Source organism: Leucopleurus acutus, assembly GCF_964270905.1.
Source record: "Leucopleurus acutus genome assembly, chromosome: 12".
In the NCBI taxonomy this organism is placed as follows: domain Eukaryota; kingdom Metazoa; phylum Chordata; class Mammalia; order Artiodactyla; family Delphinidae; genus Leucopleurus; species Leucopleurus acutus.
Window position 1 is genome coordinate 28,217,124 of NC_139154.1, and position 25,238 is coordinate 28,242,361.

General features: G+C 47.8%; 1 protein-coding gene across 1 annotated transcript in view; it reads left to right on the forward strand.

Annotated features, from left to right (window-relative positions):
* The window catches only part of SNTG2 (syntrophin gamma 2), a gene marked incomplete at both ends in the record, with an annotated part of 199,834 nt that overhangs the window by 123,628 nt on the left and 50,968 nt on the right, over positions 1 to 25,238 (forward strand). Inside the window, 2 exons of the mRNA XM_082851560.1 lie at positions 9,054 to 9,181; positions 25,109 to 25,238. Of these exons, the coding sequence (XP_082707686.1) occupies positions 9,054 to 9,181; positions 25,109 to 25,238 (258 nt within the window). The remainder of the gene's footprint in view (positions 1 to 9,053; positions 9,182 to 25,108) is intronic.

Here is a 25,238-nt window from a genome sequence, read left to right on the forward strand (position 1 = left end):
CTACTTGCTAGTTTTTGAGTCTTTCCCTTAGGTTTAATAATTGTCTTTATTGATCAAAACTTTTAGAAGGGAATAGAAGTCACATTATTGGGCTTATCGAAAAACAACATCTGGGCATTATAGCATGCCATGAAGAAGGACCTCCTGAGAGCCATGCAGAATAAAGCCGGGGTTTGGAATTTCCTGTCTGCTGTCTGTGTCACTGAAGGCTTCATGTCACATTCTCAACATCTCCTGTGAGCAGTCAATTCATAATGTTTGCACCGTGCTAGGTCAGAATATCCAAAATCCAGACCTTCAGTAATACCACCAAATACCTGCTGTCCATTCTAGTGACTTACTAGTTAATTTCATGGAAATAAGCATTATTATTATTATTTTATTATTATTATTACATGGCTGTGGAACGTAACCTATGAGCCCAACCTGCAAATTATCAAGCTGGATACAGAGAGCACACGAGCAAACACAAATTACGTAATACTCCCTTCTCATATGAAGCCATTCTTGATAATCATTTTAACCATCATGTTTTACTCTAAGTATTTTTAAAAATTGCATTTGATACAGGCACACCTCACTTTATTTTGCTTTGCAGATCCTGGGTTGTTTACAAGTTGAAGGTTTGTGGCAACCCCACCCAAGCAAGTCTGTCCGTGCCATTTTTGCAACAGCATTTTCTCACTTCATGTCTTTGTGTCACATTTTGGTAATTCTCTCAATATTGTAGACTTTTTCATTTGTATTATGTTTGTTATGGTCATCTGTGATCGGTGATCCTTGAGGTTACTGCTGTAATTGTGGGGGGAAGGGTCACAAACCTCACCCATATGACAGTGAACTGAATCGATAGATGTTGTGTGTGTGCTGACTGCTCCACCAACCGGCCATCTCCCCATCTCTCCCTCTCCTCGGGCCTCCCTATTCCCTGAGGCACAATATTGAAATTAGGCCAATTTATAACCCTACAGATAGGCTGAAAGCTTGGCTTCTGGCGCCAAAGAGTTAGGCAAGCTGTGAATGCAAAGGAAAGTTCTTGAAGGAAATTACAAGTGCTACTCTAGTGAACACACAAATGATAAGGAAGTGAAACAGCCTGATTGCTGATACGGAGAAGATGTGAGTGGTCTGGATAGAAGATCAAACCAGCCACAACATTCCCTTAAGCCAAAGCTCAATCCAGAGTAAGGCCCTAACTCTCTTCAATTCTGTGAAGGCTGAGGCAGGTGAGGAAACTGCCAAAGAAAAGTTTGAAGCGAGCAGAGGTTGGTTCACGAGGCTTAAGGAAAGATGCCATGTCTCCCTGACATCACAAGTGCAAGGCGAAGCAGCAAGTGCTGATGTAGAAGCCACAGTAAGTTAACCAGAAAATCTAGCTAAGATAATTAATGAAGGTGGCTACACTAAACAACAGGTATTCAATGTAGGGAAACAGCCTTCTGTGAGAAGATGCCATCTAGGACTTTCATAGCTGAAGAGGACAAGTCAATGCCTGGCTTCAAAGCTTCAAAGGACAGGCTGACTCTCGTCAGGGGCTAAAACAGCTGGTGACTTTCAGTTGAAACCAGTGCTCATTTGCCATCTGAAAATCCTAGGGCCCTTGAGAATTATGCTAAATCTACTCTGCCTGTGCTCTATAAATGGAACAAAGCCTGAATGATAGCACGTTTGTTTACAGCATGGTTTACTGAATGTTTTAAGTCCACTGGTGAGACTTACTGCTCAGAAAAAAAGATTCCTTTCAAATATTACTGCTCACTGACAATGTACCAGGTCACCCAAGAGCTCTGATGGAGGTGAACAGCAGAATTCATGTTGTTTTCAGGCCTGCTAACACCCGTCCATTCTGCCCATGGATCAAGGAGTAATTTCAACTTTCAAGTTTTATTATTTAAGAAGTGCATTTCATAAAGCTATAGCTGCCATATACAGTGATTCCTCTGATGGGTAATGTCAACTGAAAACAATCTGGAAAGATTCACCATTCTAGATGCCATTAAGAACATCTGTGATTCCTGGGAAGAGGTCAAAATATCAACATTAACAGGAGTTTGGAAGAAGTTTCTTCCAAAACTGTTTATAAAATTCTCCCGTTCTGGGGAGAATCCGTGAGCACCCAAAGGATAAGACGAAGGTGCACCAAGAGAAACCACCCCAGTGTATCTCCTGCAAAAATAAATGTCCTGTTACACTGAAAAAGTAAGGCATTTGTGCTCAGGTGCTGGGCAGCTGGCAGCTCCACACAGTGACCCTGGAAAAGAGAGAACATCACAAGTTAATACCACCTGGGGACAGTGGAACTCAAACATGCATGGTCCTGCTGCACTGAGAAGCAAAAATAAGGATGTAGGGCTTCTGAATCAGCTAGAATCTGGGCGACAAGGCACCAGAGAGTCATAACCCGAAGGAGGTGGCAGAGGGGGAGTCAGAAGATTTGGGGTGTTGGGCCCCTCCCTGGCTGAATGTAGGATACCCATGCACAGGGAAATACTATCAGTGCCCACCCAGGAAAGGCTGCTGAGGGGTAGGAGCAAACGAAGATGCTAGAGGTCAAGCAGTAGTGATGAAATTGCATTTCCCCTTTGCCCGGAATGGGGAAGATTTAATGCCCCCGGACATGGCGGCTGAAACCTCAGAAAGGCTACACCTTTGTCACTGAGACCATATTAAACCTGTCTTAACAGAGTCCAAAACCAAGCTTTGAAAACATCTGTAGAGACAACAGAGTTTGGGGCTGATTCCTCTAAGTTACAGAGTTTAGTAAACAGCTTAGATTTTCCAAAAACCCACCTCAACAAAGCTTAAAACTTCCTAATTTTAAGGTGCTTAAATAACTGAACTGCCTGTTGAACAAAAAACAGCTCTTTAGAGGAAGATGATATAATCCATAGTCCCTGCCCTAGGTTACAATGTCCAGTATGCAATCAAAAGTTACTAGTGACGCAAAGAAGCAAGACAAAGTTATATAAAGCTAAGAAAAGCTCAGTCAGTAGAAATAGACCCCACATGATGTTGTATTTAGCCAACAAAGACCTTAACACAGTAGTTATCGATACCTTCAAGGCCTTGAGGAAAATATGGTTTTAATGGTTGAATAGATAGGAACTCTGAGTAAAGAAATTGAGATTTCAAAAATGAAACAAATGATAATTGTAGAACTGAAAGTGCAGTAACTAGAATTTTAAGAAAAGAAAAAAATCTACCGGATAGGCTTCATATGAATTAAAGATGGCATAAGGCCTGGCGGTAAACTTGGAGACACACCAACAGAAATCTGCCCATCTGAAGAACAGGAAAAAGACTGAAAAACAAGGGAGCACCAGTGACCTGTGGCGTAACTCAAGTGGACCAAGGCTGTGTGTACTTGGAGTCCAGAAGGAAAATGGGAACGAAGACAAAGCTGGATGAATACAAAGAAAACTATACGTCAGCAGATCCCAGTCAAACTGTTGAAAGTCAAAGAAGAGAAAATCTAGGTAGAAGCCAGATTTTTATAAAAGACATATTATTTACATAGGAACAGAGAAATGAATGAATATCTATTTAGAATTCTATATCCAGGGGAATATATTCTTCAAAAGTGAGGGGATACAAACGTTCCAAAATAAATTTAAGCTGAGAGAAAATATCACCAGCAGACCTGCACTACCCGAGATACTAAAAGATGCTCTTCAGGCTGAAAGGACAAGACACCAGATGGAGACTTACACATACAGGAAGAAGTAAAGAGCAGCATAAATGGTAAATAAGTGGGTGTGTGTATAAAATATCTATTTTCCTTATCATAATTTCCTTTAAATATAAATACTTCAGAGGACAAAATGATAAGACAGTAAAATGGAGTTGATAATGTATGTTGAAGTAAAAGATGTAGCAAGAATAGCACAAAGGATGGGGTCAGGTAAATTGAATTATTCTGCTGTAAAGTTCTTATATTTGTGACATGAGGTGTAGGAACAGTGATGTGTCAGATGGGAATTTTGCAGTGATACAATATAATACATAAGCATTGATAAATTAAGAATATGTATTATGATTCCTACAACTAATGAGAAGATAAAAGAGAATAATGAAAAAAATTGATCAACCCCTTAAAAATAGTATGTTCAATAGAGCAGAAAAATCAAGAGGAACAAATAAGAAATAGGAATTAAATAATAATTAAACCTAGTGACATAAGAATTACAATAAATGTAAATGGACTAAATGTTCCAATTAAAAGGTACAAGTTGTCAGACTGGATTTGATAAAAAGAAAGGCCCAACTCTATGTTTTCTACTGAAATTATAATTTAAACGTAAAGATGCAAATAGGTGGTGATTAAAAGAGTGGAGAACATATATTTTATAAACAGAAACCGAATAATTGTGGCTATATTAATATCTGACAAAGTAGTCTTTAAGGCAATGAGTGTACAAAGAAGAATGTCGCATTATGATTAAAAGACCAATTCATCAGGAAAATGTAATAATCCTGGATGGAGTTTGCACTTAGTAACAGAGCTTCCGAATATAAGAACCAAACCTGGCAGAAATGGCAGAAACAGACAAACTCACAGTCATACTTGGAGATTTTAATACTCTTTGCTCAGAAGTTGATGGGACAAGTAGGCGAAACATCAGTAAGGATATAGAGGATGTAGCCAACCTTATGAGTCAACTAACTGGCTCACGGCATACTGTGTCCAAAGTCTGTAGAGTCAACGTTCCTTTCAAGTGAACATGGAACATTCATCAAGATGGGTCACATGCAAGGCCATGAAAGACTGTTCAGGGCAGCAAAGGCTTATAGAAAACGCAAGTGTTCTGTAATCGGTGAATCCTGTCAAAGAATATGTCCATTTCACAGACACTTTCAGAAAATAGAAGATTTGATGCATCCCAGCTAACTCTACGAGGCCAGAATAATTTTACGAGAATCTTTTAAAGGCGTTACATGTAAAGAATATTACAGACCAATGACCCTCATAAATGTAGATGCAAAAATCTTCAAATATATGAACAAGTCAAAGGAAGAATAATGTGTCACGAGCAAATGAGGTTTATCCAAGGAATGCAAGCTTGGCACCCAAATTTAACTGATAACACAGCACTTTAATTTATATTGTTCTTAAACTGGGAATGATTCAGATCTCCTTCAACAGGTGAATGGATAAAGACATGCTGGCAGATGCAAACAGCAGACTACGACTCAGTGATGAAAATGAATAATCTGCTGGGATACGCAGTGATGAGGATCCTCTCACAGACCTCCTGCCGAGAGAAGGAAGCCTCACCCACAAGTATGTCCTGTATGATTCTAGGCATAGAAGTCCTAGAAGACTCAGAGTAATCTATAGTGACGGAAGTCAGACCAGTGGCTGCCTCGTGCAGGAGGCGCAGGGAACTTCTCTTGGTGGCTGGGGTGGAATTATTCTGTATTCTAATTTAGGGCTTGGTTGCGTGAGGTGGATACATTTGTCAAAACTCATCAAACTGTGCACCTAAATCAGTACGTGTCATTATACGTAATTGACGCCTCAGTATAGTTCAGTTAAAAATAGAAGAATAAAGTGGAAAGTCCTCAACCATTCAAAGTAGAGATGTGGCAATACCTAAAAAGTTGGCTTCAAATTTCCCAGTTAAACATCAAGTATTGAACGTTGAACATTTTTCCTGAAAAAGATGACTTGAAGACGTATCCCAGCACCCAAGAAATGAGACAGGGGAGGAGTGGAAGATGCACAGGTAGAGCGTTTGAGAACAACAAGGTCCGCCCTCACTAGTTTGCCACTCGTATTCGTGACGTCAGGGAGAGCGTGATCGTGGCTGTAATGCAGCATCCTTGGCTGTCACTCCTTCAGAATCCTCTGTGGTGCGTAGCCCTTTGCAGGCAGTGAGTTCCATGGGGAGTGTCCCGTCACGCTAGGGATCCCCAAAATCAGGTGAGACGCTGTCCCACGAGGTAGAACCTCCACTGAGCCATCTCGACTCAGAATCTCCAGCTCAAAGAAACTACGATGTCCTAGAGTAAACAGTCCTGTGAGTTGATGGGTCACATATAAATGTTTCAGAACCAGGACGGCCTTCTTTTCCTCACTCCTCTGACGCCTTTGACTGGTGTCAAATGGAAGGAAACACGACTTGTCCCTCCTCCTCTAAAATCGATGTCTTGGGTGGTGGGTAGCAGTAGATGGTGTCGTAAGACCTGAGTTCCCTGGGCTGGGCCGCACGATCAGGAGAGCTGACGGTACAACCCACGGCGTTTCGGTTCAGCTGGGGGGACCACGCCTCGTGATCTCTGCAAGCTCTAAAGCTGATGTACCATTTCGGGCTGAAATTAGAATCATGATCTGCTTGCTGCGGGTGGTGAGCTCCCCTCAGACGCGGACTTGCACACACAGGGGAAGCCTGCCCAGACCTTGAGCGGGCCCAGCCTTGACCACAGGTTCTGGAAGGTCTGTCCGGGCACAACTTTCCTGGTGTCCCATCAGGCGCGAGAGCTCCGGGCTCCCGCAGTGCTGGGGCCCGCAGTCTGTTCTCCCCCAGACCCCAGGGCTTGCAGCTACAGAGGGCAGGCAGCTACTGTCCTGCAGCCCATGGTAGGAGTCCAGGGATGGAGCAAGCTTGGAGGGGACCCCAGCCAGGCTCCTCCTCCTTTCCCAGGCATCCCCTGAACCCACCATCAAGGAAGCCATGTGAGCATCACAGAAACCCCCACTGGTCCACAGAGACCTGGTGTCCTCCTTCAGCCTCAAGGTTCTCAGGATTATACAAAGTATTTTTCCAGAGGAAACACCGGTCAAATCTGACATGAAACTCTGGGCTTGTCAGTGGCCCCTGAGGTAGAAGCTTTCCAAAGCAGAGGGAACAAAAAGCTTCCTTTAAAAAGTTATAGTCTGTTGCTAAAATGTGCGCAATAGGTTATGAAGTGCAACCTGATTTTATAAAGGAAAAAATTGTTTTCCTTAGTGGGGAATCGATTTTTATCCTCCATTTTGAAAAGCCATTTAAAATGATTTTATTTAATAACCATATCCTTGTGCTCATTTAAATACTGCTCATTGTGTACGGAATCCATTATGACACCTTAAGTGGTGGTTTTGCAGGAGTATCCTCATAACTCTGACTATTGATGCCTGTTGTCGCTTACAAGTTTGAATCAGTGAGGGCAGCGAACCGCATTCAAAGAAAATGCACGAAACGTTATTCCTGGTGAACTCTGATACCTTAAATGCGGTGTTGTGGATGCAAATAACGGTGATAAAACTCAGTGAAAACGTATAATAAATTACAGCGAATTCTTACACGCAGCAGCGGTACATGTAGGCAAACGGGTGTCTCAGTGAAGCCAGTATGAAATCCATAGTAAAGTAATAAATCTGTAGGCCTTCCAGTGCTGTGTCATGTGTACACCAAAAGCAAATATTCTGTCGGACACTAGAACATAATGCAAAAAGATGACAATAAATGAACATTAATCAAATCTAGTTTAATCTTCTAATGTTACAGTACCTTTGCTTTTGAGCTATTGGCCGTGGAATTAATAAATTTAAATAAAGAATGTTATGAGGACAACCCAAACGCAACCTCTGGTTGCTTGGAATCCAGGCATTGGCAGGGCTGCTCCTTCCAGAGGCTCCAGAGGAGGGTCCTTCCTGCCCACTCCCGCTCTTGGTAGCCCCCGCACCGCCCTGGGCATCCTGGTCGTTCGGCCATGTGGCTTCCGTCTCTGCCTCTGCCTTTGCAAGGTCCTGCTCCCTCCTGTCTGGGTTCCCCTGTATCCCTCTGGTAAGGATAGATGCCACAGCGTTGAGGGTGCCCAAATAGTCCAGGTACATACCCTAAATTTAATCACACACGCGGGGACCCTTTGTCCAAATAAGGTACCAGGTCCCGGGATTAGGCCCCGATATGTTTTATCCGGGGGTGGCCGCTGTTCGGCCTGAGATGGTCAGACACTAGACTCGTCGGGAGTTTGGCCTGGAAGGAATCCTCACCGTAAGAGTGGTTTCAGGTCTTGCTGGAGTCTTAGAGTGGAGGTGAGTCCGCAGCATTCTAGCACCGCGCGTCCCACGCAGCCTTAGCCGTCCCAGTAAGAGCCCGTTTCCAGCGCTCACCATCGCCACCCTGCAGGCCCTGCTTTCCTTAGTGAGGCCCTTCCCCCATATTCCCGACGACCCCTGTCGGGACAGCACAGAAGCGGCCTCCCTGATCTGGGGGCCTTTCCAGCGCTCCCAGGCAGATCCAGCTTTGCCGTCCTAACTAGTGCCCCGGGGACTCACACCTTGCTCTGGCCGCCCGTCCCTGAGCTAGAAGGTGCCGGGAAAACCTGCCCTTGTGGCTGGAAGCCACGGCTGCCGCGAGGATGCTTCCGAGCAACGGAAGCCGGCGTCCCATGAGGCGTGGCCGCGCGTGCCGGGGCTGTCTTCTCCGAGGGGGCGAGACGGGCCAGCATCCGACCCTGTGACTAACTGGGCACGCGCGGCGTCCTGTCTGGCGACCTGGCTGTCTGCGTGGCTTCATTCAGGCGTTCGAGCATCTTCCTCTTCCCCGCAGGCCCCGCCGAGGAGGGACCGGGCCACCCCTCCCCACGGGCTCCCTCTCTGCTCACCTTGGACAGACAGTGGGGACTTCGCCGCTGATGAACAGGCGGGGTCTTGTGACCTAGGCACCCGTTAGCGTGTCGTCGATATTATTATGTATTAAACTCGCTCTGATTTGACCTTCCAGGGAGACGTGGTCGTTCACAGCCTTCCTGGACTCAGAGCCTTCGTCGTGTCCCTCAGGTTCCTTCCGGCTTCAGCCTCTCTCCCCGTCCCCTTCCCTGGGACTTTTCTGTCTTTGGAGCAGTGTGCTGTGTAAAAACTAGAGGCAGAAAATCGTTTATGTCGAAATAGAAGAGCCGTTCTTTCTTTCCGGAGCTTTGAGAAAATGATCACGTGCTTTTGCAGCAGCTGAAATGTGTTCCATTTGGGTTTGGGGGACGTGATGTCGGGGCCCGTCGGGGCCTCGCCCTGTATTTGGCGCCTCCACCTGATTCTGTGACCATTGATTCTCGTCTGTTTTGCGCAGGCTCCGTCCTCGCCTTCTTCGCCCGTCGATAATGAACCAAAATATGAGAAGCGCTGGCTGGACGCCGTGTCCCTCCCTCTGTCCATGGCTCGGGTCTCACGGTGCAGAGCTGGAGCACAAAAAGTAAGGTGCGTGACCGACGTCTGGAGTGGGAAGCGCCGATGAACGCCGAGGTGTGTGTCCTTGTCTTCAGCTGGACTTAGCATTTGCAGAAATAGTCACAATATTAATAAAAGTCAAGCATCATAAGAAAACACTAGTCAGAGCGGGGGCTGATTTGCGGTCAGGAGGGTTCTGTCTAGTGGTGACTGTGTTCATTCTTCTGAGACATAGTCATCAGAAGAAGAAATCGTATTTTCAGTTGGAACTGTTAACAGAATTAGATTGGAAATAAGACTGTACTCTTATCCACGTTGCATACAATTACAGAAAAGTCCTTTAAACCCCACGGGCCTCATTCTCTTCATTAATAAAATGAGAAGGTTAGACCAGCACCAGTGTCCAATAACTGCTCACTAGTTTTCGAGCCTGGTTAATGAAGTAACTTCAGAGTTTCACCTGTAAAGGTTGTGTGTCCCTCACTGTTTTGTGGAATAAGGTAGCATTTTTCCCTCTGAGTTAGTGCAGTGTGTCATCTGTGGCCAACTGTGCTGTCCGGTCACTGTGGAAAGGCTGAGAAGTAGGTAGGTGGTGAGTTTCCTTTCATCCTCAAGAAGCTGGGGAGAGAACTGTGTGAACAAAGGAAGAGCGCTCGTTGTCCTGGAATTGAGTACTTTCTTGATGAGACACGTGTGCCCACGGAGGCCATGTTCGTGTGAACACAAAGCGTCTGAAGAAGGCGCCCCTGGGTGGTCACATGCCCCTCCTTTGCCCTGGGAAGTGCTGTCAAATCCTAAGAGCAGACCAAAGGTTTCCATGTCGTTTTATGGAAACAAACATATCTTATTAGCTTTGCTGACTCTCTCATGATTTTAATGTGGGCAGGAAGATGCAAAAAGTAAAATGAATGACGAAAATTCTGCATTTCATCGAGTGTGTTTGTCTGACTCACATCAGTATTAACGTGCACGTTTAGAGGGGATGCTGTCCCCTCCCCTGCCCTGTAGCCCCCTGGTCGCACATTGAAGAGGAGGGGAAGAGGAGAGGAGGTGAGCACGTGGCCTCAAACAGCCTGAGTTACTTCTGCAGCTCCTGTGCTCTCTCCCGAGGGACCCTCGCTCTGGGGCGTGCGAGGAGCAGGTTTAGGAGTTGCCAGCTCTAAACCAAACGCTTTTTAAAATCTAAAAGCCAAAGCTCTAAACTATAGCCTGGGAAGGATTTTTAGGAGATCCTCCAAGTGGATGAAAACAAGTGGGATGAGCGTGTCAGAGGTCAGCGTCCTGGGGCTTCTGTCATCGTCCAGTTGTAGGACCAAAATTTGTCACCAGCTGCTCTGCGTTTTCCTTGTTTGGAAAGTACAGTAATTTGGCCAACGATGGTTGAGGTGCCTTAGTTTTCCGAAAACGTTTCAAAAGATTCTCTAAAGAGTAGACACATATTTAAATCTAACATTTGAGATACGTGTTGAAATGATAAGACTCAGTTGTAGTGAGTATGACGGTTCCCATGTCCCGTCACCTCTGGGGCTGCAGGGTTGTCCTCTGCCGGGGGCCTCTCACACCTGTTCGCTGTCAGGTGGACGTCAGTGTCAGCGGTTCTTGGGCACGGTGGGAACTAAGCTTTTACGTAAGTTATACGTCACTATTAATGAAGGTCGAATCATCGACTGCCCAGGACAGGAAAAGATGGTTCCATAAGAATTTGGGGGAGAGCATCTTGATATGAAACGAAAACAGGTGTAAAAACAGCACGATGCCCAGTGAGGGTGACAGCCGACTCCTTAAAAAGTAGGGCTGCTCCTCGAGTGCTCACATAGGAAAATAGACCACGTCTGCAGACTCTGGGAAGTAGCCACGAGACATCACAGATTCCTCCGCAGAAGCTCGTGCTTTTGGCTATTAGGTAGTTGTTAGCACATTTCTCTGACACTGCGAGGAGGAAAGCATGCTTCCTGGGGCGACTGACGGTTGTGAAAAGGGCGAGAGTTTTCTGAGCAGGACCCTCTCCGTTTTCCATTGCTACATAACCAGTTAGTGCAAATTTAGCTTCAAAAGCGCGAGTGTGTCATCTCACAGACTCCACGGGTCAGCTGGGCTGTGCGTGCCGGGGTCTCCAAGCCGATGCTGGGGTGTGACCGGGCTGCGCCCTCGCCTGAAGCCGGGGCCCTGCCCAAGGTTCTTGCTGGTTGTTGGCAGAACTCAGGCCCTCGAGTCTGTAAGGCTGGGTTCCCCATCTCCGTGCTGGCTGTCACCCAAGTTCCAGGCCACATGTCCCCTCCCCTACAAGGCGGCAACAGATGACCTCTTGTGCATGGAATCTGACTTCCTGTCTCTGACCTTCAGACCCAGATGTGAAGGGCATGAGACCACGTCGGGCCACCTGGATAATCTTCCTAATTTAAAGCCAGCTGATTTCAGGTCTGAATTACTTTTGCAGAATCCCGCCTGGCAACACCTAGCTTTGTGTCTGACAGAGTAACTGGGTGCAGCTGCCTGTGCCCTGGAGGCTGTGGTCTGAGCTTAAGTGCAGGGCGTGCTCAGACCCATTTTAGGAATCTGTCCTTCGAAGACGCGCTGAGCCTCGGTCTGCGGTTGGCTGTGCTTTCACGTCCCCATGACGAGTCTGGTTAGGGTCCCAGACCCGGGCTGAGCAGGGTACCGGCTTAGTGTGTGTATTTTAGGAAGCTGAGGGGTCGGGACCGTCCTTAAGAACAAGAGAAACGTGTGCTTGCCAGACGGTCAATCCAGCCACAAGGGAGGCAGCCTCAGACCAGACGATCTAAAGCCTGGGGCTCTGGACTTGGGCGAGAAGAGGGGAGGCGGATGGTGTGGAGGAAAGAACAGGGTTTGGAGGGAACCGTCTCTAATCCCGCATTGCCTCTGGGCCTCTTGGGGCCGCGTGACCTGCCCTCAGGGAGCCCCTTCCTGATAGCCAAGCGGGCAGGACATGATGTGAATTCTCCACCGCTTCCTAAGATGGTTTATGGAGAAAGCGTAAAATAACGAGGTTTAAGGGAGCTTTTAAACCCCCTTATGAGTGAGCTGCCAGGTGTGGGGTTACCGCCATTGTTGACTGTTTGTGGGCTGAGGAATAGGCCTGAACGGGGGAGGAGACTCAGATCCAAGCCGTCGCTGCCGAGTCGCAGGCTCACCCGCGCCGGCGGATTCTTCACGCGAGGCCCTGCTATCTGTGCTTCTGCTCAGATGGGCCCTTCCCAGGGCTCTTGCTCTGTGTTGGCCTGAAAAAGTGTAGGGAGTCGCTTATCTCGTTCCTTTTTCCAAAGGGACGGAAGGAAACTAAAGCTTTAGTTCTATTTGTCCCACATCTTTCGTATTTGTGAAAATAACAGTGGCTGACGTCTGTTCACTGACAGTAATACCCCATGTGGCTTTGGAGGAGGTCCCCTTATTTCAGAGTAAAGAGCACGGAAGGGACCAGACGGGCTTTACGGCAGCCATACTGGAGACATCCTGCAGAGAGGCACGTTTTCAGAAGTGATGCTACAAGTCAAAACTGTCCTGCTGAATACTCTGATCTGCTTCGCAAAGGACGGCTCCATGCTTAGATACTTGTGCCAAAACCCGCTCTCCTGTAGCCGGGAGATCCTCAAAGTGCAGCTCTCTTGATGCCGGGGGTCAGGCAGAGCCGGGGAGACAGGATCCCAGGGCCGTAGGCGTCTCCACAAGAGGAGGGGCTTCTGTGGGGCGGGGTTCGTGCTGGGGGGACCATAGCAGGGTCAGGAGCTCAGGGTCTGCTCTGCACTGGGGGCTCGGAGAGTGGGCCCCCGGGGTCATCGTTGAGTTTGACTACATCCAGGAGGATGCAGGGTGGGGTGTCTGGGAGCAGGGCTGGGCCTGCCCTGGGGGAGCACCGTCGTCAGGGTGGGATGAGGGAGGGTCTTGGTGGCCGGACATCCTTTGTGTTTCCGTCTGCTCGGGCAGGATTTCGAGCCCTTTTCTGTCTTGTTCCTGGAGTTCGGGGAGGGCCCTCGCCTGCTGTGGGCGGGCTCGGAACTTTATGTTCAGCAGAAGAATCCCACAGCCGGTCTGGGAGCTGTTGGGTGTCAGGCTGGAACGGAGCACGACCCTGTGGTCCTTCCCAGCCCCTGTGTCCTCCACCTGCCTTTTGTCTGTAGAAAAACTTTAGTCAAAGAATAAGTTTAATCAGATAAGTGAAAAATGCAGAAGCAAAGGAAAACAAACAGGACAAAATAATAAGAGTCTAGTCATTAGCAGAGTCAAGGACCTTTAGTCCCTCCTCAAGGGCTATAGATCATATTCTGAGCCATATCCTGGGAGCCGTCTTGTAGACACTGAAACCCCGCCAGTGTCTGGTGGAAGAAGTGAACTCCACGATGACCAGGATGTAGCCATGACATAAGCTGCCACAATTCGGAGCCTTGGCCTCAAGGGAATGGGAACACACTGACCCTGGAACCAAAGATTAACTGTACTTAAGACAGTCAAGATGATGCTGGTCAGAGCACGGCAGCACCAATTTCAAGGTGACCATCAGAGCGGACCGTGCTGTTTCTGCAGGGAGCCCCTCCCTCCGTCTATAAAAGCTCTTGCCCCCTGATTGTCAGTGGGGAATGGGGGGAAGTCGGCCACCCTGCCCCCAGGTGGCCAGCACCCAAAATGAAGCAAACTTTCCTTTCCACTTTCCTGGCCTCTTTACTGGCTTTTGAGCAGCAAGCAGCCGGACCCCACTTTCAGTAAAGAGGCTGCTGTCTTTCTCAACTCACTGCGTCTTTAATTTTTTCTGAAATTTCCATCGTGGGGAGAGAAGGTTAGGGCATGTGTGCTTACTGAGAGGGAATGATGCCCTTCTAGGAATGTCCCCCAAACGTCCAGGCTCTGGCCGCACCCTGCACACGGGGTGTGGACGGCCTGGGACCACGAGGTGGGCCAGCTTCTCCGAGGCAGGAGCTGCCTGGTCGGCCGTGTCCGCAGAGTCGCGGGGAAGCCCGGCCTTGCAACAGGGTCGTGACGGGACAGTGGCTGGGGTGCCAGCCGGGCTGCAGCCGCTGTGGAGGGCAGCCTGGGGAGGAGAGCCCGCCGGGGCGGCCGTCCCGCTGTGGGTGTGGACAGAGGACGCTACCCCCGGACGCCGGCGGAGAGAAGTGGGCCTTTCACTTCACCGTGCGTTTCTGGTCCTTGATCACCGGCTTTAACCCCGGAGGCCAGCCTGCCTCCTCTGTGATCATCTCCAAACCACGGGCCACGTGAGTCGCCCCCGTGTAGACGTGCTGCCCTGGGACGGTGGCTTCTCACCACGACCGGAAGGCACGGCGGGTGTGGACGGTCCCCGGCGGGAGTGGTGACCGTCTAGGTTGCTGTCCGGCCCTCTGGGGCCGGGGGCTGCCGGGGGGGCCGCTGCTGACACGTGGAAGCCTCAGGGCCCCTCCCTCCGCGGCTCGTGGGAAGCGCTGCCCACTTGACCGCCGAGGACCGTTCTGTAACCTTCCCTGGTCTGTGCTGCTTGGGACTCGAGCTGGGTGACCCGCACAGCCAGGCCCCTCCTGGTGCAGCCGGCGCAGAGCAGCTCCGAGTCGCCGTCTTTGGTGCAGGTGGCAGGGCTCCCGCGTCTCTTCGCTGGGTCTCACACTTGTCCCCAGCCCGCCATCCCACACGTGTGGTATCGAGACTTATCCTGGGAGATGCTCCTTGTCTCTGCTGGATTCGCTGCCTCGGAGAACGTTTTCTCTCTCTCTCTTTCCCGGTGCATCCAATGGCACTTTCTCAAAGTAGCGCCTCTTATTTTAGCGCCGAGGATTATCCATGGTGACGGTGAGGGGATCAGAGCCCCAGCTACTGAGAGATGCCGCAGAGCCTCAGCCCTCGGACGTTCGGGCCTTTTCTTCTTATCCGAGTAGGGTCGGTAGGGTCGGTGTCATCACAAGTCTTCCCCTTGGAACGTTGAATTGATTTTCCTTTCCTTTGTGTATAGAAATGTAATAGGCTCTCGAAGTTTGAAATGACAGTAAATAGGAGGGTGTTTTAAGGTGGGAGAATGGCGTCGCTATAGACGAGGGGCCTCCCGTGGGCGCCCTGCATTCCTGAGAGCATCTCCAGGGTTGGCTGCCGCCTCTCTCAGACCCTCCATCTCCACCAGCTGCTGAGGGATCACACGTCTCTGTCCTCATTTCACCAGCATCCCTACCGTCACAACAAAGCAAATGAGCTGAAGTGGCAGAGTTTCCTGCTGCTGAGAGGAGAGGGCCTCAGGGACCTCGCTCTACCGGATCAAGCTACCCCGGGCACAGGGAGCAGGCAGGCTGCTGTCTCTAGGAACACGTCCCATTGCTCCTTAGGTGCTGACCCCGGGCTTGGCAGTGTACAGGGGAAGCCTGCTTTTTATGAATTCGACCAACTTTCTAATTACTTTTGAGGTCACACTCTCAGAAACTGACCCAGTTCCGTCTGCATTTCCATTCCTGCCTCTACCTGGCGGGTGGTCCTGGGCATGCATGTGACTCTTGACTCTTGACCCTTGACCCCATGCCTTGCCCCATCTGTCAGTCAGTCTGCTTCCCTCCTCTTCTGACAGCCGGCAGCCCCCTTCTCCTCATGGCCCCCACTCTGTTCTTACCCCGAGACCATGGCTCCTTCCCCAGAATCAGGACCGGCGCTCCCAGGGCTTCCTGGTGGGGCAGTTACCAGTGGGAGTGTCCAGGATGCAGGATGTTCCCAGGGCTTCCTGGTGGGGCAGTTACCAGTGGGATTGTCCAGGATTCAGGACACTCCCAGGGCTTCCTGGTGGAGCAGTTACCAGTGGGCGTGTCCAGGATGCAGGACACTCCCAGGGCTTCCTGGTGGGGCAGTTACCAGTGGGATTGTCCAGGATGCAGGATGTTCCCAGGGCTTCCTGGTGGGGCAGTTACCAGTGGGAGTGTCCAGGATGCAGGACGCTCCCAGGGCTTCCTGGTGGGGCAGTTACCAGTGGGCGTGTCCAGGATGCAGGATGCTCCCAGTCATGTCTAAGGGGGTAAAACACCGTCCTGGCTGAGTGATGTCCTGACATGGAGATTTCTTCCTTCACCGCACTCAGCCCGGCCGCCAGACTGGTGTTGGGTCTTCGGGTTAGAGTTTGCGTTTCCAGTGTCTCCTTGAGATGCAGTGTTTCTGTCTCAGAAGAAAGATCTAAGTGATGAAAACTCGAAGTGCAAAATATGGTCATGTTACTGGAGTCGTGGAACCGTTCCAGCAGACTTAAAACAAACATGTGTTTAAAACAAAGCATCAGGTATTGAAGGAATGAACTCTGCAGGGTCCTGAAGGCAGGGTCTGTGTGGTTCTACTGCACAGAAAAGGTGCTGGCAGTTTTCACGAGGTGGCCTGATGTTACAGTTCAGACTGTGGGAGACCCGGCGAGTTCCGGGGTTCCAAGACGGGGTCCCGCACTGCTGCCTGGAGAACCACTCACCCTCCTGGTGTTGGCCACCTGAGCCCCTCTAAATGTCCCCTAAGAACTTGGAAAGATTGAATCTCCACCATGGAGCTTGTGCAGGAAACATTCCTTAACCACCATTTAGTGCCACGTGCTACAGAGGGGAAGAAACCTCCTTTCTGTCACCCAAGTGTTGATATTCTAGCAAACAATTAAGTTGGAAGGAAAATTTAGATGTCCAAAAGCTGTGCGGTGTTACAGTGCAAGGGTGGGAAGGACTGTCGGACCTGGAGGACGCAGGTTGTTAGAAGGGCCTTTGGGAAGGAGAGATGCAGCTCTGAAGGACGCAGATCACGCGCGGGTGTGACGAGCAGGGGTCGCTGGCAGGGGGGCCACGTGCACATGTGTGTGGACACGGGTGTGCGCGTGTGTGTGCGCGTATACATATGTATATACACTCACACATTTATACATATATCCATAGGGTTCACAGCTAAAGACATTACTTCTGGCTAATTTGGGAAATATAAATGTGTGGGGAAAATGTTAATACGTTAAAATTCTACCACGAGATGAAGCTACATTATCACCTTAACGTATGTTTGTCTGGACTTTTCTATGGAGAGAGAACACTGTGGATGGGTGTCTGGACATTGGGATTTAATGAGACTTTTGTCCTGTCGGTGTAAATAGTGCGTACCCACTATTCCTTTATAATGAGACCGGGGCTTATTTTTCTTTTAAAACATATTTTGGGGACTGCTCTGATGTCGTTATGCATACATTGTTATTCACATTACCCATCATTTCATTAGAATAGGTAGTCCGGTAAGATTATGGAATGAAAAGGTTAAAACGTTTTAAGGCCTTTAAGACATTTTGTCAAACATCTAATTTACCACCAGAAAGTTCATCCCCGTGTCCATTTCTCTTGAATAAGTTCTTAAGTTAGCTTCCTATGGAATAAATAAGAAAATATGTTAAACATCAATTTATTATGCAAATAAAACTGAAGGTTGAAAAGTGAGAAAGTAATAACCAATGAATCCATTGCCTGACACCAAACTTGCCTATTTCACAAACATCCATTGATTCAGTTGCTTTCAGGGTCTAACAGGCTCTTCGTTTAGATGAAAACAACAAGGGCTAAGTAGTTAGAAGTATGGATTTGAATGTAGAAATAAAGGCTAATGAGCACGGGGAAACTGGAGGGCTGTGCGGATAAAATGTGCATTTTTCAAGGAAGGAATTGTTACTCAGAGCACTCCCCAGTGCAGATTACAGCCTTTCAGGAAGTTCATGTATTTTCACCCAGTAATTCAGATTTTCCTAGTAGATAAATCAGCAGACGAAGAGGTAGGAACTGGTTGTAGTGTTCGCTCCACGTGGCACCTGCTGTAATGTTATGCTGGGTCAGCGGTCACTCCCATTAGAATGGCCCCCCGTCGACTTTGAAGGAGGTATCCAGGGATTTGAAAGGTTTGCTTCATGGAAGTGAAAGCCTTCGAGGGCTGACTAATGCCTCCTGGACACAGAAATCCTGAGGGAAAGACAAAGAAAATGCAGAGAGAGATGCAGTGTCTGTTATGTCTGATTTCCTTATTCATAGGATAAAGCTGCAGGTTCCATTATTCAAAACGGTTGTAAAGAGAAAACGTCAAGACTTAGCAGTGCCAGTGATCTTAGCCGCCTCCGAATCTGTTAGAATGTGTTGATTTTTATAGACAGTAAAGATATTTCTCTGTTCTTGACTTACAGTATTTTGAATTTGTTCAAAGCGGTTTCAATCATTATGTAAAGGGGAATTTTCAAATGCATGATTAATTGTTCAAACATGAAGAATTTAAGAATATAAGGAAGATGATTGCACAGGTTCTGCAAACATCTTTGACAAGCACAGAGCCTGGGCTTTCTGTGCTGCCTGTCCCCGTGCATTGAATACATGTATAACATTCTTATATTTATGTGCGCGCGTGCCGGCTGCAGCGCTGTCACTCCACCTACCTCGCCGACCTGTCCCCACGGCCCAGCGAGCGGTCCTTCAGGTGCCTGCTTTCACATGAGGAGGCCGCGCCCCTGGCTGGGTTGGGAGGACAGTGGTTTCTATATCAGCGGGCAGTGGGTATGGGAGGTGGGAGCCTTTTCCACCGTGCTTCGTGTTCTCCAGCACTTACTGACGCGACAGGTATTCTAGCATGCCTGCTCCGTGCAGCGCTGCCGTAGATGTTGCAGGCTGAGGGTGTGCAATGAGCAAACCCAGGAGTCCATGCTCTCTGGAAGCTTCCCGTCCGGCAGGAAATGCAGGCAGGAAACAGGCATAAGCTCAGACCAGCAGGGAGACCTAGGTGAGGTGGTTGTACCTCCGCTTTCTTTCAGTGGGACCCCTGGGAGGGGCTCCGCCATCTCGCTCGGGCGCCGCCCACAGGGGACCCTCCGCCCTCACACCTCTCAAGCCCCTGCTCCATGATGGGCGAGGGGCTCGGAGGACTCGGACCTGGTCTCAGGATGGTGATCGGGGTGACAGAGGAGGGCAAGTTGGCCTTCGGGGCAGCACGCAGGAGAAGTTATCTTTCTTTCCTGGACTTGCTGGACTTTTGTTGTGCCTGGAATCTTCCAGGAATAGTGACTTTTTAATAAACAAACTGATACAGGGAGAAGGGTGCCTGCATTGAAGTTGGGTCTTCGTTACTGTTTAACATGGAGCCCTTAGAGATGCCGCTGCATGGTGGGGAAGCAGAAAGAAAATATTTCTCTGGCTTCCATGAAAAGATAACACGCATGCCCCGGAGGCAGGCTTGAAATGTGACATGTGAATGGCAGTTGGGAGATTTCTTTCAGATTCTGAGGATATACACGTTTTCCTCTCATTTTGTCTAGTGAATGCTCGTAACTCTCAATGTGAGTAAAATAAACAGATGCCGACCCTTCAGCTTCCAGAGCAGGGGGCCTTCAGGTTCACCAGAGCAGAGATGCTGTGTGCAGTCAGTCCTCCCTGGATGCTGTCCAGGTGTAAAGGGTCAGGATTGGCCGGAACCTGGGGGCCTGGATGGCCGTGAGCCATGACTCGTGGGTAAGAGGTTCCGTGGGTCATTTTGGAAGCTCGAGTGTTTTCGTTCCTTAAAAAACACACAACGTGTTAAAAAGATGATTTATAAACTTCGTGTTCTTTTTCTCCAATGTCGAAGCTTTGAGGGGCGATTAAGAACGCTCAGTACTTGGGGCCCGATTTGGGTCATGCTGGAATTCCACGGCACAGCTGAGGTCGGTGTGGGAAGATCGTCTGTTGTCATAGGATGCAGACGTGGGATGCAGACAGATGTCCAGCGTTAGGCCTGTAACATAACCGAGATGAGCTGTGAGGTCACCGGCAGCCTCCAGCAGCTGGCCTGGTAAAGGTACTGATGCAGAGTGTCTCAGGAGGGACCGTGGGAGGGTCTGGGCAGGGCTGGGGGGCTGGCGTCTGCGGGGGCAGGAGGGGAGCAGCAGGATGCTGGGGGGAGCTGTCATCTGAGGAGAAGTTGGGGGGGATGAAGGGAAGAGAAGATGCAGACCCCTCCTCCTCCAAAGGCAGTGCAGACTCAACATTGAACTTTCAGTTCCTCAATCTTCTAATAGGTTAAGATACACGTACTTTGAACCTTATTGGAATAGATTTCGTTTGCTTAGCCAGAAACTGTGAATCGACTCATTTCCTACGGTATGAAACTGTCTCACCAGTTTTCTCTTCGAAAATCAAAAATCCTCTCAGTCCCGAAGGAATCCTGGAAGCAGGTAGGCTTTCCAAAGGCACGGACAGGGTCATTTCTTCCCTGGCCCTTGACAATGGTGTCTGGGGCTTGGCCTGGTTTCTACCCGGGAAACACACGCACCAAATACTCCACCTTCTCTGGGTGTAGGTTTTACTGCTGATTTTTCAAAGCTGACATGTGACCTCAGAGCACGCCGAGTCCCGAGTACTCTGGGATTTCTAGTTCTGACTGCGACCTTGACCATGGGATTAAAGTCCTGAGAATCCTGAGCAAATGCCATGACCGTAGAAGCATGAGGCAGGATCCGCCTGTGGACGGGGGAGGGACGTTGTAGGGGAGCCTGAACACCGCACAAGTGAAAAGCTGAGAAAATAAAACCTCAGAGTCAATCAGGAGACGTGAATGTCCATCCATCGTTCGGGCATACACGCACAGAGTTTGTGTCATTGCCTCTAATTAATACGACTTTTGTACAATAAGCCAAAGTGCGAATTTGTTTTCATACTATGTGGGTACGCTGGCATCTATCATCAGCATTCATGCCAACACTTTCACCGTTTCTGCTCATATAATGTTTAATTTGTATTGCTTTGCCTGACAGATAACCTCACTGGTAGCAATGTTTGTATAGGATCTGCGGGTTTGGTATAACCATATTTACGTTACCCCACTTGTTTCTCCCAGTATTTCCATTTGTGGTATAATTGGCATTTCAAGACCCGTTGTGTAGACAAGGATCTTTTAAAGGTTAGGCGTCTAGCTTGTCTCACACAGCTGAAGCACGAACACGATGGATTCAAATCTCATCCATGTTCCTCAGAGAGCCGACTGTCTACACCCCCTACACGGGCTTTTGTAGCAGCTCTTTATCAGACTGAGAACACTCCCCTTTAGTCGTAGTTTGTTGAGTGTTTCCTAGCATGAGAGCATTTTGGATTTTGTCAAGTGCTTTTTCTGCATCTGTTGAGATGATTGTGTGATTTTTTTTTTTATCCTGTTGCTATGATGTATAACATCTCCAGATGTCAAACTGACTGAATTCCTGGGGTAACTCCCATTGATGGTGGTATATAATTCTTGATAGATGTTCCTGGATTGAGTTTGCTAGTATTTCACAGAGGATATTTGCATCCATATTCAAAACAGATATTGGTCTGTAGTTTTCTTGTGATGACTTGTGGTTTGGGTATTAAGGTTGTATTGGCCTCATAAACTAATTTGGGAAATGTTCTATTCTATTTTGGGGAGAGTTTGTGAATAATCGTTATTAATTCTTCTCTGAGTGTTTAGTAGAACTCAGTGGTAAAGCCATCTGGGCCTCAGCTTTTCCATGTGGTTAGTTTTTTGGTTAAAAATTCAATTTCTAAACTTGTAATATTGTCTATTCACATTTCTCCCTGAATCAACTTTGGTAGTGTGTATTTTCTAGGATTTCATCTAATTTATCTCATTTATTGGTATACAGTTGTTCAAGGACTCCTTTATAATCCTTTTTGCTTCTGCAATATTGATGGTAATATCCCCACTTTCACCTCTTATTCTAGTATTTTGGTTCTTCTTTCTTTCTTCTTGGTCAGTGTAGCTAAAAGTTTGTCCATTTTGCTGTTCTTTTTAAAGAACCAGATTTTGGTTACATTGATTTTCTCTGTTGTTTTTCTCTCTCTGCTTCATTAATTCCAGCTCTAATCTTCATTATTTTCTTCCTTCTGCTTGCTTTATGCTTTGATCTTTATTTGTATGTATATACACATATATATTTAAAATCATTAAAGAAATGTAAATGCTTAATTAGAAGATATTCACATACTATAAAAGAAAGCAGGGAAAGAGGAACAAAACAGATTTGAGACACGTAGAAAATGAAAAGTAAATTGGCAGACATAAGTCTAACTATACCAATAATAAAATTACATTTGCACGATTGAATAATCCAGTTAGAAGCTGAAGATTTTCAGACTGAGTAGAAAAAACAAGATCCAACTGTATTCTGTCTTCAAGAGACACACTTTAGATTCAGAGAAACGAATAGATTGAAAATAAAAGATGGGAAAAAATATACAAACAGCAAACACAAGGATGGAGTAGCCTTACTAATATCATAGAAAATAGAATTTAAAACTGAAAATGTTATTAGCAATAAAGAGGGACATTTTAAAAAGATGAATGTTTAATCCATCAGGGAGATATAACAATTATAAATATATGTGCACCTAAAAACAGAACACCAAAATACATGAAACTATAACAGTATTGAAAGGCAAAACAAACAATTCAACAGTAATAGTCAGAGGCTTCAATACACCAGTTTTAATAGCGTATGGAAAAACCAGGCAGAACATTACGAAGAAAACAGAAGACTTGAACAACACTATAAACCAAGTAGATACGGCAACATTTGGGGAACCTCCGTGCGGTAACAGGAGACCTTTTCTTCATTTTCTAGTTTGAGTGTCAGAGGTTCTGACAGTTTCCCTCCACTCCTTCTTCTGTCTCTTACTTGGATTGCATAGACTCTGTTGATCTGTCTTCCAGTTTGCTAGTTCTTTGTCAGTTGGAGCCTCCTGTCAAGCCTCTCTAGTAATTTTTTCCGTTATTATACCTGTTCGCCCTAATGCACCCATTTGCTTGTTTTCATAGCTACTGTCTCGTTACTAACATTCTGTATTTGAAGTGACGTTGTCATTGTACCTTTACTTCTTTAAGCAAGCTTTCCTCTAGTTTCTTGGACGTGTTTACAATGACTGTTTTGAAGTCTTTCTGCCTGACGTGACGTCTGGTCACCTCGCAGACACCGTCCGTGCCTGCTTTTCCCCAGGCGGCGCGGCGCACTGTCCTGTCTCCAGCAGCCCCGGGTGCAGGTCCTCACCCCACACCCCTACCTGCGGTTTGTTGTTTATTGTTTAGTGACCGGCTGGATCATTTTAGTGAAGTCTGGGCACCGCTCTCCCCGCAGTCCTGTTAAGCCCGAGGCTGGTTTCTTCCTGTGACCACACCCGGCTGTTCAACTTCACTCATTTCCAGCGGATTGGTCTATCATTTTCAGCAAAGCTTTGTGGTGTAAATGGATCGGCAGAATATTCCAGTCAAATCTGGGTTCCTTTGAAGAACTAGTTCCTGGGGTCGGTGTCTGAGATTTGTTCTGACCACAGGAGAGCTCCTTCCAGCTGTTTTATTCTCAGGTTTTCTCCTGAAAATTAGCCGGCCAGCAGTTCAGCCTGTATTCATTTAATTTATGAAACTCTTTCTAATTGCCTTTCACCGAAACTTCCACTGTTTTTGAAGTGCCCGTGACCTTGAACTTCTCCACATTCTACTGCAAATGAAGTCAGTTCCTGTGGAAATTGACCAGGAGCTGTAGGTTTTGTTGCCTGTCCCTCACCCCCTCGCCAGGTAAAATTTCTGAGCCGGGGCGCGGGGTGCAGGGACAATAACACACTTGTCTGCAAATGAACCTTATGTTCTGATTCAAGCAATGCTGATTAGGGTGGGAATGATACCTAGTCAGGGATATCTACTTATAAAAAAGACAGACGGATTGTTTAATCAGAGAAACTCCGGTTGGTAGATTTGGCCCAAGAACATGCAGGGCTGGTTTATAATGTCTCTACTTCCTTCTCCCGCCCTTGTGTCCTTTCCCGTATGAAACCATGATTGAACCCACATCTGAAAGACTATTAAAACATAATTTAGCGCCAACCTTGTTTAAAAAAAGTTTGTTTTGTCATTTTTAGCCTTTCAGTTGTCTTCTTAAGGCCGTGGAGACATAAGCTGCATGGGTTAGTGTGCATTTTTCTTAAGAGAAAACGAACAGACGTGTAAGTGACATTCTTTTGTTGTAAGGGTTGTGCTCCTCAGTTCAGGCTGCCTTAGCAAAACACCAGACGGCGGGGGTTGGGTGGGGGGGATGGTGCTCGAACAACAGCAATTTATTTTCTCACAGTTCTGGAGGCTGGAAGTCCAAGATCAAAGTTCCAGAGGGTTGTGTCTGGTGAGCACTGTCCTCCTGGCTCGCTGACAGCTGTCTTCTCACTGTGTCCTCATATGGAACAGAGTTCTGGGCCCTCTTCTTCTAGGGCCCCCAGTCCTGTTGGATCAGGCCCGCCCTTCTGACCTCACCTAAGCTTCTCTCCTTAGAGGTGCCATCTCCAAATATACCCACACTGGGGACTAGGGCTTTAACATGTAGGTTTTGGGGAATACACACATCAGTCTATAGCAATAGTTATATGGAAATTATCTCTGGAAAAAACGGCTTGCATGATAGGGGAGAAATACTGAATTAGAGACAGTGATGTCGCCGTTATGAATGATTTGCCATGGGTGGGTTTGTGGCAGGTTGATTCTCGTGGTTAAAAATAAAGGAGAACCAACTTCTTCAAAAGCTCTGTTGTAAATCAGACGTATGCGTGTGGCCCTAAAACACCATCGACGCTGAGGAATGGTGGCGTTGGACCTGCTCCATCGTCACGGGGTCAAGAGCCTTCAGACCATGATAAGTGGTCTCCGAAAGAATCACTGCTAAGGACCCCACAAAACAGTAACTCCAGCCCTGCTCTAGAGCAAGTGTATTTCCTACAGGAGCTGCCTTTCATGTGTTTATTAAATTAGAAATAGGGATTTCAGCGTTTTGAACTTAATTTCAGTAAACCTACCTAAGATACGGAGATGGGTTAGGCTGCGCCCACGGCTGTGAGCTGTGTTTCCCGCGGTGACTGCAGGTCGGTGCTGAGCAGGGCTGAGTGGGCGCCGCCTTCTCCCGGTCCTGGGGCATCGGATCCCAGGGGCCTCCTTCCAGCGTCTCCTGTCCTCCTCCTGCAGGTCCAGTGCATTTGAGGTGCAGGCCCTGGATGGGGCGAGCTCGGGAAGTCTTTGGTTTTACACCGCGCAGGAGAGCACCGCCTGGCTGAGGGCCGTGTCTGCCAACATCAGCGACCTGACGCTGCAAAAA